The sequence below is a fragment of the Amborella trichopoda genome, chromosome 4, assembly GCF_054954075.1.
Source record: "Amborella trichopoda isolate Santa Cruz 75 chromosome 4, AtrichopodaSantaCruz75HAP2 v2.0, whole genome shotgun sequence".
In the NCBI taxonomy this organism is placed as follows: Eukaryota; Viridiplantae; Streptophyta; class Magnoliopsida; order Amborellales; family Amborellaceae; genus Amborella; species Amborella trichopoda.
Genome location: NC_142339.1, coordinates 16,130,798 through 16,148,366, shown reverse-complemented (window position 1 = coordinate 16,148,366; position 17,569 = coordinate 16,130,798). Strand labels below are relative to the sequence as shown.

General features: G+C 37.6%; 1 protein-coding gene across 1 annotated transcript; it reads left to right on the top strand.

Annotated features, from left to right (window-relative positions):
* Positions 1–3,450: 3,450 nt before the first annotated feature.
* LOC18423288 (uncharacterized) lies at positions 3,451–16,080 on the top strand. Its single transcript, XM_006827890.4, has 2 exons — positions 3,451–4,826; positions 15,258–16,080. The coding sequence occupies exon 1, from the start codon at positions 3,606–3,608 to the stop codon at positions 4,809–4,811; it is 1,206 nt and encodes a 401-aa protein (XP_006827953.2). The 5' UTR covers positions 3,451–3,605; the 3' UTR covers positions 4,812–4,826; positions 15,258–16,080.
* The last annotated feature ends 1,489 nt before the right edge of the window (positions 16,081–17,569 follow it).

Here is a 17,569-nt window from a genome sequence, read left to right as displayed (position 1 = left end):
TTGTAGTAAGTTTTTTCTCCTAGGGGTATCTTAGGTAATAAATGAAGGGTAAAATAAAATTCCTTGATAGAAAGAAAAATAATTATTAATTATAGTAGATAATGACATCATCCACATGAAGTATGATATCGCTCACATGAAAAATTAATTATTTTTTAATCACTACTAGAATGTCATTATTTTTTATATAAATATCTATTCGACGTGAAATAACCTCTTAACACCCTTTTTTTTGTTTTTTCTTTTCCTAAATTGGTATTTTTTTTTCTTTTAAATTCCCAGAGTCGAAATCCTTCGTATTTGTTACTCCATTGTCTCTCTCTCAATAACCTTCCCCCTTTTTCTCTCTATTCCCCCCCTTTCTCTCTCTACCCCATGAAAGACAGAGACCTAAGGGTCCATGGGCCACTCATGGATCCCAGGGTGTATATGTGACCATAAGTTTAGTTAGAAGAGTTTTTATGTTTTTCCCATGTGTATTACCAAGAAATAGTAATGAGTGTTCAATAAATATTTAATACATTAAAGAATACTCTTTGGAGCACACTAACAATAGGAGTACACTAACAAAACCTATATTTAAGTATAAATATTATTTTTTATGGTAGTATTAATATCCATCAATGCATCTGTTAGGTTGAATTGTGGTGGCATCTACAAGGATGGTCACTGTCATATGTCAACAATGCCTGCGCTGAAGAGGAGCCATAATCCTCATTTTTTTTCTTTATTAATATTTTCCCCATAAAAAATTTACCAAGCCCATCCCTAAGAGTTGTTTAATTCAGGAAACTTTCAAACACAGTAATATATATTACAAAGCAAATTATGTAAAAAAAAAAAAAAACGTATATTACAAAGCAAATTATCATGAATCGAAAACAATAGTATGAAAGGTTTAACAAAAGGTCCTAACTCCTAAGCACTCACAACTTCACAAAACTATAATCACAAAACGCGTGATAATCATGTACCCACCAAAACATGATGCAATCAGCAAAACCGATTTGTGCGAAAGGAGAGTACCAAACACCATACAAAATTGGCATATGGTGGACAATGGAATAAGTTAATGAGGGACCATTTGGATCGGGAGGAGAGGATTTCCAGGCTGGATTTTCTTATAGAATCAAGAATTAGCACGGTGTCATCTAATTTACGTTATCCCACATCTCTCCTATATATTTAAAGGGAGTAACTAATATAAGCTCAGGAGCTGATGCAACAGTATATGCTCAGGTTAGATTTGGAACGTTTTAACCGTCATTATTCTATTTTGTATTTGAAGCTGCCAATTATTTTTAATATTTTTATTATGCATATGTATTTTTTAAGAGTAATTATTTTTTAAGAGTAATCATTCTAAATTTCAAGTGATTTGAATTTATAAAAAAATAAAATTTAAAAATAGAATATGGTTGTGGCTGTCCAATGGGTCAAAATTAAATCTAGGCTATTAGACTTATATTATTAAATCAACCCTTAATCTGACACGTTCTTTTTTCATATTTAAATCATCAACAACATAAACATGACTCAGAGCAACTCTCATGTTTCTTTCATTTCTTGTCTTTTAAATTTTGTTGGATCGTCGATTCGGCTTATTCAAAATGCCCAACTTGGTAGATCCAGGCTAGTCCAATTGGTTGACTAGCCGATCCAATTTTCAAAACGATGCTGTTTTGAAACATCAAGGGAAAGTACCTACTGTAGTGCACACGGAAGCAATAAACCCAATGGGTCAATATTTGGCAAATAAAGTATGATAAAACATGAAACACATACAACAAGAACGCAAAGATTTATGTGGTTCACACCAAAAGGGCTACATCTACGGGCACGGCATGGTAAAATCCACTATTCTAATGAAAGTTACATGAAAGATTTTGAAACAAACATCGACAAAAGACCCCAAGTCTAGCAAACCCCTTTAAACCACTCTCCATTAATTCTCTTTACTTCCGACAATATCGACAACACCAGATATAGACACACGAGCAACGATAAACTGATTTTTTCTCTAATTAAAAGGGGAACCACCCAAAATCTTAATGGGAACTGCTTCTCTACACGAAACAAACCTCTCAATCGTCGGGAGTCCAAAGAGGCACATCACAGTGTTTCTGTCCAAAGGAAGCTCTCTTCTCTAAGAGGAAATCACATCTTATGTACATGAGACTCTACCTCCCTCTCTCTCTAGATGAACCACCATTCCCATATGGTGACCCAAATTGAGCGAACAAATTCTCTGCACTTTCATCCCATCCATATAATTAGGAATCCACATAAAATAAGAAACTTCATATTGATATAATATATATCTAAAAAGACCAACAGATATATCCATAAAAAATCTTAATCTTATTGGATTTCTATTTCATTTAGGAACCTTATCATTATCAATATCAATCCCACTAATTATGGGAATATCTCAATTCTACATAATATGGATCAATCTTAATCGATCCCACAAAATATGAGATTTTCTTATATGTGTGATTTTGGATAGCACCAAATCCAACACATTAGTATAACATACTACTCGAGAACACGTTAGTATAACACACCTATCATTTAATTAATAGAAGAAGAGGTGCGCCACTGTTCTCCTACACAAAATGATGGAGAATGGCCACTCTATACAAGTTATCTTTTATTAAAAGGATTGTATATTATAAGATTATTTATTTTTGATAGAACGATATCACAATTATTCCTAAATATCAAATTAGATAGCCAGAAGGGTGTCACGAAGTTTTAAAAATTTGTCTTTTGAAAAAAGTTTGTAACGTAGACGGGAAAAAAGTATTTTTCTAAACAAGGCAAAAAGCCAGCGATTCCTAATCTACATCGCTGATTTGGATGGGAAACAGCGACAAAGAAACTGGTTTCCAAATGATATGGGTCCGGACATGTTCCACTCTAAAACCACCTTCTTATATATATTTTTTTCTTAAACTTATTTAATATTTTTTTTTAGCTCTCCTTGCATCTCTTACTGAAAAGGCCAATTTAATTTTTATTTTAATTTATTAATGGTTAATACCTTTCCATATCACTGATTGAGACCAGTTGGGATCGCTGATCCAACAATTGGATAGCGATCTACAGGGTGAATAGGACATCTCGACTATTCCGATTTTGATAAACAGGTCTTCTACATGCAGGACCAAATACACAATCGTTCCCTTAAGCCCACGTCTTGACACACAGGTCTTCTGCATGCGGGACCAAATACACAGTCGTTCCCTTAAGCCCACGTCATATGGCCTTATAGAAGAAAAGATTCGGGCGTGCAATTTCCTGGAATTTTCTCTCTCTCTATCGGCCGCGTGAATTGATTGCATTGCGACAGGTTCGTGGAAAAAAGAACAAATAGGAAACCCGACACATGCCCTTGTCCCACTGAACGGTCTAAAAGTAAATGTACAAAAGTCTCCAGAAACGCATTCCGTAGTCAACAGACTCATTAAACATTAAAGCAAAAAAAACAAGTGGGGTGGTTAAGAGGTGGGGTGGTTGTGTGAAGAGGGAAGAAAAACCTTCTCTTCTTCTTCATCTGCAAAAAAAAAAACCCTCTCTCTCTCTCTCACATATGCTTTCTCATGGCTTTGTTTACCACCAAATGGGTTGAGTCACTTGACTGCCTTAAGACAGCAATCTGTTATGGTGATGAATCTTGTATACATGATCACTGCTTTTATCCTCCTCCTCCCCCTCCCCCTCCCCCTCCCCTCTCTGAAAGTCACCCTAGCACAACTCCATCCACCCTTGTTATAGCTATTGTTACTCTTCTTACCAGTGCCTTTCTTCTCATCACTTACTATGCAATCTTTGTGAAGTACTGCTCTTTCCGTAACTCTCGAAATTCCAATCAACCCCATGATCATCATGAAAACAACGATCAGGAGAATAATCAGAACCAGAACCAGAATCAGGAGCCACCCATACACCATATTTGGTATATAACGACTGTGGGTCTTGAGGAATCACTCATAAAGTCGATTACAGTATGCAAATACAAGGGAGGAGATGGCTTGATTGAAGGAGCTGATTGCTCTGTTTGTCTTAGTGAATTCAATGAGGGAGAAGAGGTCAGGCTTTTACCCAAGTGTAGCCATGCCTTCCATCTCCCTTGTATCGATACATGGCTAAGGTCTCATACCAATTGCCCGCTGTGTCGTGCTCCTATTGTGTCGAATTCTGATGCCCCAACTTCTCAAGACCAAAATGGGGATGGGGTTTTAGTTTCAGGAGAGATTTCTCAGCAAAACGAGAGTTATGTTGTGGTTCCATCCGGCGGGAGTGAGGGTAGTTCAAGTGTGGGGGCAGGAACCGAAGATGAGAGAGAGAGGGGAAAGGTTGGAGAATCGGTGGCTGAAAGGGGAAGAGATATGACAAAGGTTGGAGAATCGGGGGCTGAAAGGGGAAGAGATATGACAAAGGTTGGAAATTTAGAGCGAGAAAGGAGAGGAGGGATGGGAAAGGCTGGGAATTCTAATGTGAGTTGTGGATTTCATGTGCTTCGGCATTTAGGGAGTGCTCATAGATTGGGGGAAAGCATGAGAGAAGTTAAGGCAGAGGCTCCACAGGCTATGCGGAGATCATTTTCAATGGATTTTCCAAATGGGATATGCTTATCAAGCTCTGATGATGGAGGTAAGAACCAGAGAAATGGGAAGCTTTTGAGAGATGGTTCAGAGGCTCTATCTTTTCAAAAGGGTCCAGTTGCAGTGATAAGGTCTTTCTCTTCGGGCAAGTTTGGATTCTCCAGACACAGTAGGGGCAGAAGCTCGGTTCTTCCTCTATGATTTCTCGGATTTACTGTGAATCTCTTCTCTCTCTGGACTTTTGTTTCCACGGTTTCTCTTTTTCAATGGGCTTGATTTTCAGGGAATCTCGACAACTCTGAGGTTCCTATATCCATCTGAGTAGTCTGCATGTGTTACTGAGGCTTGAACTGTAAATTAAAGATAAGCTGTATGGTTTTCTATTGAATAGATTATAAAATATATTTGAAAATTGTACTCTATATCTGAATCCATAGTGTATAACCAACAATAATGGCATTGAGTATGTTCTTCTTGAAAAGGCAGCAAGTAATTTGATTCGATGTTTGGTTTTCTTGTTCTTAATTCGAAACTTGTTTCACTTTGCAATGGGTTGCCTATTAAATAGTTGTGAGAGAAACCTAACAAATACTATGCATGCTAATATGGATTATTTAATCTTACAGTGTCTTGATGTATGTGTCAAGCACAACCACAACGAACTTGATAGGGAAACCTATTGTGGTGAATGAATTTTCATGGGCAATATTATTTCTTGACAATTTCTGAAATAGATGGGTCTGCCCCTTTTCAGCAGAAAGCACGATATGGTGAGTATTGTTTCATTAGTATAGCTATCGAGGAACATTTGTTGCTTCAATCTGGCTGGGAAGTTCTGTTCAGTAAGTTCGTTGTACCAGAGGTAGCTTTTCTGGAATTTCAAGGGTCGTAAAACTGCTTAGGATGAGGTTCTGTGAGTTCTAAATTTGCAGTGGATTTGCCCCATTAAGCCATTTTATCATTGCAGAAGAAATAAATTTAAAACCCATGGTTCCACGGGAACGATAGGAATTTAAGATCAAGTGACACTCTAATCAGAAGTGCATGTGATACACAATGGTTGTGTGATCAGATTTAAGGATGAGTCACCTCAACTTTGGTTGATTATAGTATACCTTTGCTTAGACTCTTGTTGGATCCAAAGAGATCTATCCAGTACCATCATAGGCAAGTCTTTATAACTAACTGATTCTACCCAGTTGAACTTTTGTAGATCCAAGTATAAGGGTGGGGTTTTGTGATTAGGTGAAAGCATCTCTCTCTCTCTCTCTCTCTCTCTCTAAACGCACCTAATTCCATCCCTCTCCCTCTCTCTGTCTCCAACATTTATAGAGTCGGGCATATTTTTTCCTCTATGCTGACACTCTTGCAATTGTTATAATAAAATATTAATTGATCCCATGTTTGCATTGTTCTGCTTAATTTTGAGTAAAGACTGAGAGGTGTTCGAGACACTAGCATATTATGATTGCTATTGTATTGGATACATGATGTCTATACTCTCTTGTTATTGGTATTACTAATGATGATAAACTCAATGAATAAGAAACATATTGCAAGATCCACTGGAACAACAAACAGAGTGAAATTCCATGTCACTTAGAAATGGCCTCTGAACAGTACATTATGTGAGGCTTATTTTATTATTTCCAACATACATTTAGTGGGTTTGCCCGAGATTCTATAGTTTTGAATCAGTCTAGCACATGGAGATGAGGACATAATGTTGCTAATAAAAAGTTCGAACCTAAGATCCAGGAGGATTACTTGAAATGAAAATGTATCAGCCAAGAGTGAGTAGAACCCTTGCTACACCCATTTTAGAAAAGCCAACAATTGAAACCCACAGCTCTAGAAAAGCCTCAGGCGCTAAGGGTGTAATCTGAATTTATTTAGCCAGATTTTTTCTTCCATAAATCTTTCTAATTCATATTTTTCTAGTTCAGTTGAAAACTAATACCCAGGCTAAGGAAAATTAAGCAATAGCTGACCATCGCCTCGAAATGTTGAGAGTTAATGGCCAAGAAAGCTAGGAGCCTGACAATGACTAACCATTGCCTCAAGGCAATGATAGTTAAGGGTCGGAATACCAGCAATAGCTGACCATCGCTTCGAAGCATTGGCAGTTAAGGGCTGGAGGATCCAAGGTGAACTAGCAACAACTGAACATCACCTTGAAGCATTGGCAGTTGAGGGCTGGAGTAATTAACCTCGATGTGGCGTTTTCAAGTGAATAAGTATTTACTTTCCAAGCTCTGGTATCTCAGGTGTCTACTTTCGCTGCTCACCTATTCCTCAAAGAACAGGGTATTCCTTGAAGAACAAGGTGTGCCAAAGAGGGGCAACTGTAGACCCCTCATTGAATTTTTGCTAAGAAAATACCTAGAAACATGTGACGTGAACCATGGGGACCATCCTAGTACATTGAATCTTAGACCACCATAATCCATAGTCCACAATATCCAAGAAATCTTTACAAGTTTTTTAAATCTAGTAAAGTCAACTCAAACCATCAAATCTTATCTGAATCTGATAAGATATGTCTAAATTTATCTAGAGTAGCTCAGAAACATCAAAAAACCTTAGATTGTGGGTCCCAAAATAGGTCAGAATTTTATTTGACCTCCTCCAATCAGTCAGGAAAGAAGTTTGGTATCATTCTGGAAGATTTGGAACACATATAGCATATCGATGCAAATCATGTTCCTAGGCACTCAGGTCTCAATGATGCATATTGCATCACTGTCAGCTCTTGACCCTGGATTTTCTGGAAACATGGTGACGTGCTCTTGGATCTTTTGTTGACTTTTCTGGAAGCTTTTGGAATTGTGTGGGGATGTGTTTAACTGATCAAAAGCCTAATCCCATCAGAACTAGAAGTTTTGGAGATATATCTTGGGACTCCGATTCCTAATAGATCTAGTAGCCAATGTGATGCAGCTCAGAATATTTCTCTCAAGTATCTAGATAAAGGAGACGAGCTTAAAGTTTACAAGAGGAATTGCGAAAGGACAAAATAGTCATTAAATCATTCTTTTTTATGTCTTTTATTTATTTCTTGAGTCATTTTGTTTACTTAGGAGCATAAGTAGTAATTTCTATGTCCTTTTCAATGTTCAAAAATACGGATTCGGCCGCCTTAGCGGTTTGGGTGCTTGGCCGCTTAGGCTCCTAGGTGGGTGCCCAGAGACAGGGTGCCCTCACGAAAATTGAACCCCCCTCCCAAAAACAAAAAAACAGGGGAGTTCAATTTTAGAGCCCCAAACTCGTGAAATAAACAAAAATGTAATAGTACAATCACATAACAAATTTACATATACAAGTTTCAAAGAGATTGTAACTTGTAAGATATTAAAATGCTTGAAATCCCAAATGTCATTGTAAGAGACTAGAAGTCTAGACTAGAAACGATACACAAAGTCAACAAGGCAAACTAAGAAAGCAAATACATCAAGTCATCAACCAAACACCTCTATGGCATCAACGACATCACCATGTAGGTGGTCAATTAGATCATGAGGAACATTTGGTGATGATGTTTCCATGCCATCATCATCAGAGTCATCACCCTCCTCAACATATCATCATCCCTCGTCTCCTCGGAATCTACATCTTCCTTTTCTTCATCCTCTCTTGATGCCATCACCCTCTTCCTCTTCTTTGCCACTGCCTTCCCCTGCCAGGCCTTCTCCTTCCCCTTCCCCTTCCTTTGGCTTTGAGTTTGAGCCCGAGTGGTATGCGCAGGGGGACATTGCTGTCCAGCAGCCTCACGAACCTGGCCCCAGGTCAAGCTCTCTCCAAGGAAAACCACATCATCATTGGCATCGATTAGCCACTCAACATGTGTCGTCAATATCAAAAGCTTCAACAACCTCCCTTTGATTGTGCTCCAGCTGATGATGGCGGTTTTGCAACTTCTGATTATACTAAACAAAGACTAGGTCGTCCAGTTGTTTTTACTCTAGTATGTTCCTTTTCTTTGTATGCACCTAATAAAGAAAAGCTCACTTAGTTACTAACTTACTAAGTACTAACTAGTCTACTACTAAGTATGTATGACATTAACTTAATAAGTACTATTACCATTTCAAAGGTGCTGAAGTTGTGCTCACGTTTAGAAGAGCTGCAAGTCAGATTTAGTATTTTCATGGCCATTTGCCTCAAATGAGGGGTGCTTCCACCATGGCCCATCCACCATGCACCTATTTCTTGTAAATGTGAAATTATGAATTTAGTAATTTAGGTATATGGCCATCTAGTTAATTGAAATTAAATACTCAAATTATAAAATCAAATTGAAGAAGTTCTAAACTTACCAGGAGAGATCTTGGACCTTTGCTTGATTGCCACCTCCTTACCTAGAGATCCAATAGCGAGCCTATATAGATTTAACTCCATCATTGCCTTATCCTGCACTTCAGGTTCAGGGTTGAGCTTCACATTGCATTGGTTGAAAGCATCCATGAACTCAGGCCTGCTATGTACTTTAGCATTGGTGTAAAAGTGAGCAGGGTTAAGGTAGTCCCCTGCTAAGTGTAGGGGCCTCTCAAGCTGGGCCTCTCAAACATGGACCTCAATTTGTCCTTCTACTCAAATAAAGATTGCAAGGACAAGTATGAGGTGGCAAATCTAGTCACCCCAGGCCTCACCAAGTCTATGTTCTTAGTAAACTTTCTCATCATGGCTAGGACTTGACGAACATAGAATTCCATAAGTTAAGTAAATTACCCTCAATACATCAATGCATTAAAAATACTCAAAATAAATAACAAATAACCAAAGAAACTAGTATAGTACTAAAATGTATACATGAGTGTGACTGTACAAATAAATTGTGACTTTCTTTGCCTTTTTGATGGTTGTCATGAACGCCTTCCTCTTACCAATGGCCTCAAGCATGCGGTCTATGCAGTGTGCTGCACAAGGGGATCAGAAAATACGCGGCCTCTTATCCATTAATAATCTAGTAGCCGCCATATTAGCTGAATACATATCCGTCACAACTTGGACCACTTTATCCTCCCCTATTTCCTCTATACACTGATCCACTAAATTAAAAATGAACGTTGCATCATGGGACTTGTCTGAAGCATCAATAGACCTCTTAAATATTGTCTCTAATGGACAATTCACCATCAAATTCATGATGCTTCTGTGGCTCTTATCACTCCAGCCATCGGTCATTACTGTGCAACCATGTACACCCCACGTATCACTGTGTGTCTTCAAGTAGTTGTTTGTTAGTTCTACTTCTTTCTCGAGTACTGGCTCTTTAAGCTCATAAGCAGTTGGAGCCCTTAACCCTGGCCCAAACTAGCCCACTGTTTCCAACATAGCCTGGAAGCTACTCAAGTTAACAGAATTAAAAGAAATGCTTACTTGAAACATCCACCTCCCTAGAAATTGGATGACCCTTCCCCTCTTGTCCTTCTTCAAATGGGTCTCTAAGCTTGTCTAACCCTTTTCTTGTGGTAGTACCTCAGAATCAGGGTGGGGTAAGAAAGCATCCATAAGCCCTCTTGTTCTTGGCCTACTAGAAGAACCAACCTCAGTATGCGTGTCTTCTTCCTCTCTTCATTCTCCACTTATATTTACATCACCTACAAGTTGATCTCGTGTTAATCTCTTTCACCCCCTCCGAGTTCTCTACAATCTCTCTCCTGACCTCAGAAGGCACTAGTTTGCATGACGCCACATTCCCTTTAATACCGGCTAAATGCTTCTTCAATCTGTTGATGCCGGCATTATAACAATTTTTGCAAAACTTGCACTCGATCCTATTCTTGTTCAGAGGATTTGGACAAGTTCCATATTTTCAACCTCGATCGGTTGGCCTACTTGATGCACTAGAAGTCATTATCCTCAATGAATAATAATCGATTGAGTATCAATCAATGTGAATTAAAATCAAGCACCTAATCAACAAACCTATAAAATACATAAGATTAAAAAATTAAGTCATTAACTATTACTTTACATTAAGACTTAAATGAACAATTCAATATATAGGGCCTTAGTTTCATTGCCTTAGTTTCATTTTCACATAAGACTTAACCCATTAAGATATGACATAATCAATTATCTATCAAATAAAGTAAAACAAAAATAATAGAAATAGAATATCAAAACATGACACATTGTACAAAAAGGAATCAACTATTCATAAAAGAATACGATATATGCTCAATTTCATCGTACAAATGAGAAAAAATTCTTTAATCACAAAAAAATCAATCTTTTAACTACAAACATGTAAATATAATGTAAAAGAAAAAAAAGTAAAAGAAAAAACACATAATTCATAACATAATATGTTGTAGCAAAATAAAATAAAAACCCTCTTTAAAATATGATGATACTTTAAAAATATCAAAATCATATTGATGTCAGTGCAAACCTCGTCTATTGGGTCGCCAAAAGTTCTCAAAATCAACTACTAGAAGCTCCAAATCCACCCACGAACTATTGCCTTTGTTTTGGGAAGCAATCGAAAAAATAAAAAAGTTATCGATCTTTCAATAAATCTCAAAAGAGTGGTTTTTGGGGAGTTTTTCTCATCCTAAAAGCCACGATTTTGATTTTGGGGGTTTAGAATACCCCCGAAAACCCCCTTCCCCCCTTTTTAGGGAAGACAAATGACTTTTTTTAACCCTATTCGAGAATTTTTTTCAGACTCCCACAAGTTGTAACTGGGCGGTGCCTAGGTGGGCACTCAGACATTGGCGCCTCGGCGGCACCTTGACCGCTTAGGCGATCTCCCAGTGACAGGCCGCATAATGATCCCTGCCAGACAACACTAAGGCATTGTTTGAATTTTTTCGCCTAGGTGGGTCGCCTAGGCGGTCGAGTGACCAAAGTTTTGAACATTGGTCTTTTTATTCACTTAAATTATTTTATAATAAATGGCCAAGATTAGATTTGATGGATGATTAGGATTGTGTCTTGTTTAGGGTTTTCTTATATAAAGGATGTACTCAAGCATAATGGATCATCATGTTATGAACTTTATTCAAAACCCTAGAGTAGCCAGTGCTTCTTCTTTATTTCTGATTTTTGCATTTCGTTTAATTTTGGATCTTCCTTATCTTCGTTTTTGCTAAGCCTTAGAGATCCAAACTATTAGGTCTACGCCACAATGGGAGCCTATATAAACCCTCCTCTAAAGCCTTTTGGAATATAACTTTTAACACATGACTTAGAACCTAGATAACAACCCTTAGGCTAGAAAAACCCTAGGTACCCTAGAATTTAGGTCATCTGTAAACATTGGCCTTTCAAACCCTTGTCTCTAACCTTTGGCCTTTCAAACCATAGAAACCTTAGGTTCTTAAGCCCAAACCTTTGCAATTCCAGCAGCCATGAAACCCTAAAATGGCTATTGAACTCTGAAAGTCGAAGAATTAGGATGAACATTCATCATCATCATCATCATCATCATCCAAGCCTTATCTTAATCATTTGGAGTCGTCTACATTAATCCTCTTCCATTCTTCTCTATCAAGGGCCATACCCTCAGTAAGACCAAAAGTCACCATATCTTTTCTCACTATTTCTATCCATGTCCTTTTAGGCTTCCCTTTGCCCTTGTAGAGTCTTTCACTTAAACCAAATCACACCTCCTAACCAGTATTGTATTAGGTCTACATTACACATGGTCAGCCCACCTAAGTCTATTTTCCCTCATCTTATTGCTTATTGAAACCATACCTAAGTTCTCTCGTATGTATTCATTACGAATTCTATCATTTCTTGTCTTTCTACTCATCCATTTCAACATCCTCATCTCAACTATGCTCATCCAATAGATATGTTCTTTTATGATTGCCCAATATTCAGTTCCATAAAGCATGGGTCTTATAGCTGACCTATGGAACTTCCCCTTTAGTCTCAATGGATGCATAAATCACATAAAACTGCGGATGCACATCTGTATTTCGTCCATCTAGCTCTAATTCTATGTGCGACATCTTCCTCAATCTCTCCATTCTCCTTGATTATCGACCCTAGATATTGGAAACAATCACTTTTTGATCATCAATCGTAACTACTTCCTAGTTTCTACTCTTGTTATTACTAACCTTGCATACCATATATTCTTCGTTCGGCTAATTTTAAAACATTTAGATTCTAGGTCATCCCTCCAACATTCTAACTTTGCGTTGATCCGCTTCTAGTCTTGTTGAGTCCTTCTCCTTCCAGGGCATATCCGAAAGAGAATTCAGCGCCTCAAAACTATGTCATCCGCGAACAACACACACCGTGGTATGTCATCTTATAGGTGCTTGATTAAGTCTTCCACAACCAAAACAAAGAGATTTGGGTTCAACGCTAACCCCTGATGTGGGCCCATTGTCACTAAGAATTCACTTGTCTGTCCACTAGTTATCTGTACACTGGTTAACGCTCCCTTGTACATATCTCTCTCTATGTCAGTATAGCTTCTGGTGACCTAAGAAGAACATGCTCATTTGCTTCTCAAATTCAAGCAAATCTCTATGGTTGAGGATGAAGACACTTCAGCTGTTAGTCTATTTTGGGCTATCAACTCTGGGTGCCATTCTTTCTTTTTTAAAAATTTTTCAGTTTATTTCTTTTTTTTTTCTTTTCAGATTTCCTTTTTCTTTGTGGTTTTTATGTGTTTTCAAGCTAGCCTTATAGAAGGTGTATGAGCAGATCTATCTTCCCATATACTTTAATTCAATGGAAACTCTCGTCTCTCTATAGTTTTAATTGAATAAGTCGAAAGGAACAGACTACAAAGAGGGGATTTCACCTGAGATCTTCCCAGATTTGGCTGTAAGCACCCTACTATGACCATAACCCCAGTATCTTGTCCCGATATCCTAGATTTTCCTTGAACCTCCAATGTTGCTTTCTTTGCAATGCCCTAGTGGGCGTATGCATAGTATTTTTTTCTTCTTTTTTTTTTTTTCTTTGTTCTTTTTTAAAACTTATCACACGTGGCCGTATGCATATAGTTGATTCCCAAAGGTCTCTAAATCTCAGGATGCACACCACCTCAAACCTTACTGCGGGAGTTATCTTCCTTGATGTAAGATATTGCGCATGGTACTTACAGCTGTTGAAGTCACATAGGTACTCATTTTTTCTGGAGCCCCAGTATCTGCATAATCAGCCTAATGTGCATCATTTTGATAATCTCAATGAAATTCATGCGAAGGCCAACCTTGTTCCTCGTGATCTCATTGAGAAAATTAACGTTAACACTTAATTTCAAAGAAAGTGTTTCATTGGAATATTATGAGACCATGCACATTTTTTTTTTTTTTTTTGGGTAATTCAGTGGGGAAGACAAGCCCCTACCCATTTTTTCAAGTAGATTAGGAGTTAGCTTTTTGAAGGTATTAGTGGGGTGGTGTTAGTGGTGGGAATGGAAACCACAACGTGGTGACTAGGGGGTGGGGTACTACTACCACGATCCATGCCCCTTCCCGACCATGCACATTTTTATGATCAAATATGCAACTTTTAACAAATTAAAAACGAATTCCATGTCCCCATATCTTGGGACCAAGTGCTGGTCCCTATGGTCATCATCTAACTTTGTTGTGTGGGAATGTTTTGGAAGGTAGGAGACAGTCCCATGTTTTATGGTAGTTACTTGACTTCTAGTGGCTCAATGTCAATGTTTCGAAAGAGTCTTCTGAGATACTTAAAGAAACATTTCAAAACCTCACATGAGAATACTAGGCCATCTAAGGCCCACAAAGATCTCTCTTGAGGTCCTAGAGCATTCTGGAGGAGGTAATCTGTTATGTGACCCTAGATGATGATATTTTATAAAATTTGTGACTTAAGGTTCATCACCAAAAGACAATCCAATGATAGTATTTGAAAGTGTGCAGTACATAGATATATGGTAGCATAATATTTGTGGGATCAGAATAATCCAATATAAAGATGCAAAGTTACGGGTCTGGGAGAAATGTCCCTGATGCATCTTGAAGATGTGTATTTGATATGCACACGTCAAAGTTTGAAAGCAGCAAAGTAGCTTTCATGAGGCCCAGAATCAGGTCTAAAAAGGTTTTAATAGCTAGCAGGTTGAAGCTGTGTTTGTATCTCATACACATGGTGAACCTGTGTGCGCCAACAAACAGAATAATATTTTAACATTTATAAAGATATGGGTTGTTTTCTTCTGTCTGCAAATTCATGATGTGTAAAGTACTGTTGCTTTTTCTTTTCTATCCTGAATAAACCCACATCCATGAATCAAGCAACCCTAAAATAGGCCATATACATAAAGTGTATGGGTTACTTTTTGGCCAAGAAAGAGGGGGGTGTATTTTGCAGTATTTTGTCCATTTAGAGAATATCTAAGTCAAAAATTTCTAGATTGAGGAATCTCAGAGGTCTTTGAGAACTCATTAGTGGCTTAGGCTATTTGTCAAAGGTTGCTCCTTGGTTTACTTAATTTCTTGTAACTTTTCAATTTATTTCATTTCTTATATTTTGCGTCTAACTTCATGTTTTTGTGATTTGATGTTTTATGTGAAAAATGTTTTTTGTGAGTTCATGTACTCTTATGCCATAAATCATGTTGAAAAGTAAAATTACTTTTAAGAATGTCTATCATATGTTTAGGTATCTGTCTTCATGATTGCTCTTGCGTGTTTGATTCAGATGCGAGGGTTACAGTCTCACTTCAAAAAGTATGTGTTACTTCAACAAGGTATATGGGACCCCAGATGATGATCTTTTATAAAATTTGTGATTAAAGTTCATTACCAAAAGAGAAATCCAATGATAGTATGTGAAAATGCACAGTACATGGAAGTTTGATATCATGATATTTGTGGGATCAGAATAATCCATTATAAAGATGCATAGTTATGGGTCTGGGAGAAAAGTCCCTGATGCATCTTGAAGATGTGTATTTGATATGCACACGTCAAAGTTTGAAAGCAGCAAAGTAACTTGCATGAGGCCCAGAATCAGGTCAAAGAAGGTTTTAAAAGCTAGCAGGTTGAAGATGTGTTTGTGTCACATACACATGGTGAACCTGTGTGAGCCAAGCAGAATAATACTTCTTATTTATAATGATAGGGGTCATTTTCTTCTGTTTGCAAATTCATAATGTGTAAAGTACTGTTGCTTTTTTTTCTATCCTGAATAAACCTACATCCATGAATCAAGCAACCGTAAAATAGGTCATATACAGAAGGCATATGGGTTTCTTTTTGGCCAAGAAAGGGGGAGGGTCTATTTTGCATATGAATTTTTACTTCCATGTCTATTTAAAGAATATCTAAGTCAAAACTTTCTAGATTGAGGAATCTTAGAGGTCTTTGAGAACTCATTAGTGGCTTAGGCTATTTGTCGAAGGTTGCTCCTTGGCTTACTTAATTTCTTGTAACTTTTCAATTTAGTTCATTTCTTATAGTTTGTGTCTGACTTCGTGTTTTTGCTATTTGATGTTTTATGTAAAAAATCTTTTTTGTGACTCCATGTCCTCTTATGCCACAAGTCATGTTGAAAAGTAATATTAGTTTTAAGACTGTCATATGATTATGTATCTGTCTTCATGATTGCTTTTGATTCAGATGAGAGTGTTACATTATTACTTCAAAAGGTATTTGTTACTTCAAACAAGGCTTCCTTTTATAACACTATGATGAGGTATTCCTAAATACTGCTGTGGGAGGCCTCCAGTAGATGTCCTTGTGATCTTGACATATCATATTCTTTGAGAATGTCATTCACAAGTTGATCTCTTTTGATTTTTCTTCAAAGGCCAATTATGACCATTAGAATGATTTAGTGCACAGCTTTGAAAGCTTCTTCCTGGCCTTTCCCTCAAGTTTCAGGTAAGATATCTAGATTGCTAAATAAAAAGTATTTCAAGCTAGGAATGGTTGGCTGGGTTACTGCCTACTCGAGAGTTCAGGAGGTTAATATGTTTGTCTTGTGAACTTGTTTCGGTTGAAGGTTCTTGATTTAGTATTTATTTATACCCCTCAGTTAAACTGGGCCCATTTCCTCAAGGTTGAGTTGAGAAATTTTCAAATGCAACTTGATTATCAGCGACACTCTTATCAGCCAGTGATTTTATGGTCATTCATCTGTTCTTGTTCTATACATAACACATGCATTCTTTTAGTAACAACAAAAACACAAAAACGATGTATTTTGTTCCTAACTCTGTCCTTTTGTGTGCTGCGTGGTCTTTTTACATGACTCGAAGCTATATGATGTTCTTAAATTAGATGCTATCTTTCATCATAGAGAAAATGGTTAAGTTATTGCAAGCACTTTCACATAAGCTATATGAATTGCAGTTATATTTATTGGAAATGTTACTCATCCAGGGGCCTTGTGATTATCGAATTTTACAATTTGAGGTTCAAGTTTCAAATTTTGACAGTTGCAATTTGACGAACTATGGTTTGCTGAGAAGGGGGTGTTTGCTTATTCTAATTTAAACCACAATTTCATATGATGTGGTACAACGGTGGTGGAGTGGTGGTGGTGTTGGTAGTGCCAATGGTAGTGGTTGTGGCGGGGTGGTGATGATTTCAAGAGAGTTGGTGGTAGGGCGGTGGTGCTTTTGAGAGAGAGAGAGAGAGAGCAAAAACCACACCCAGTGGTTTTGTTGATGATTGCAAATAGGAGATCAAATTATTATTCACTCCCCATTGCATTCTGAAAATCAAAGATATCTGAACCCTTAAATGGTAACCGGTTAAATTCTTGGCAGCAATTTCGATGGAAATCAAATGGAACCTTTGGATTATCTGAATTGCTGTCAACAGTTCCTTGGAAGCGTCATATCCTTGAGTTGCCGATAGCTCCCTGGAACTCTGGAGGATTTTTTAGAATCTTCAAACTGCTGCAAACACTTCGCTGGAAATGTGAAGACACTTCTCTAACGTGTGAAGGAGACATCACAAACATAAGTGCGCGGATATTTTTATGAGTTTCTGTGATATACAGAT

What these genes read in the sequence shown, in the direction of transcription:
- LOC18423288 (XM_006827890.4), top strand. Translation starts at nt 3,606, where the DNA reads ATGGCTTTGTTTACCACCAAATGGGTTGAGTCACTTGACTGCCTTAAG.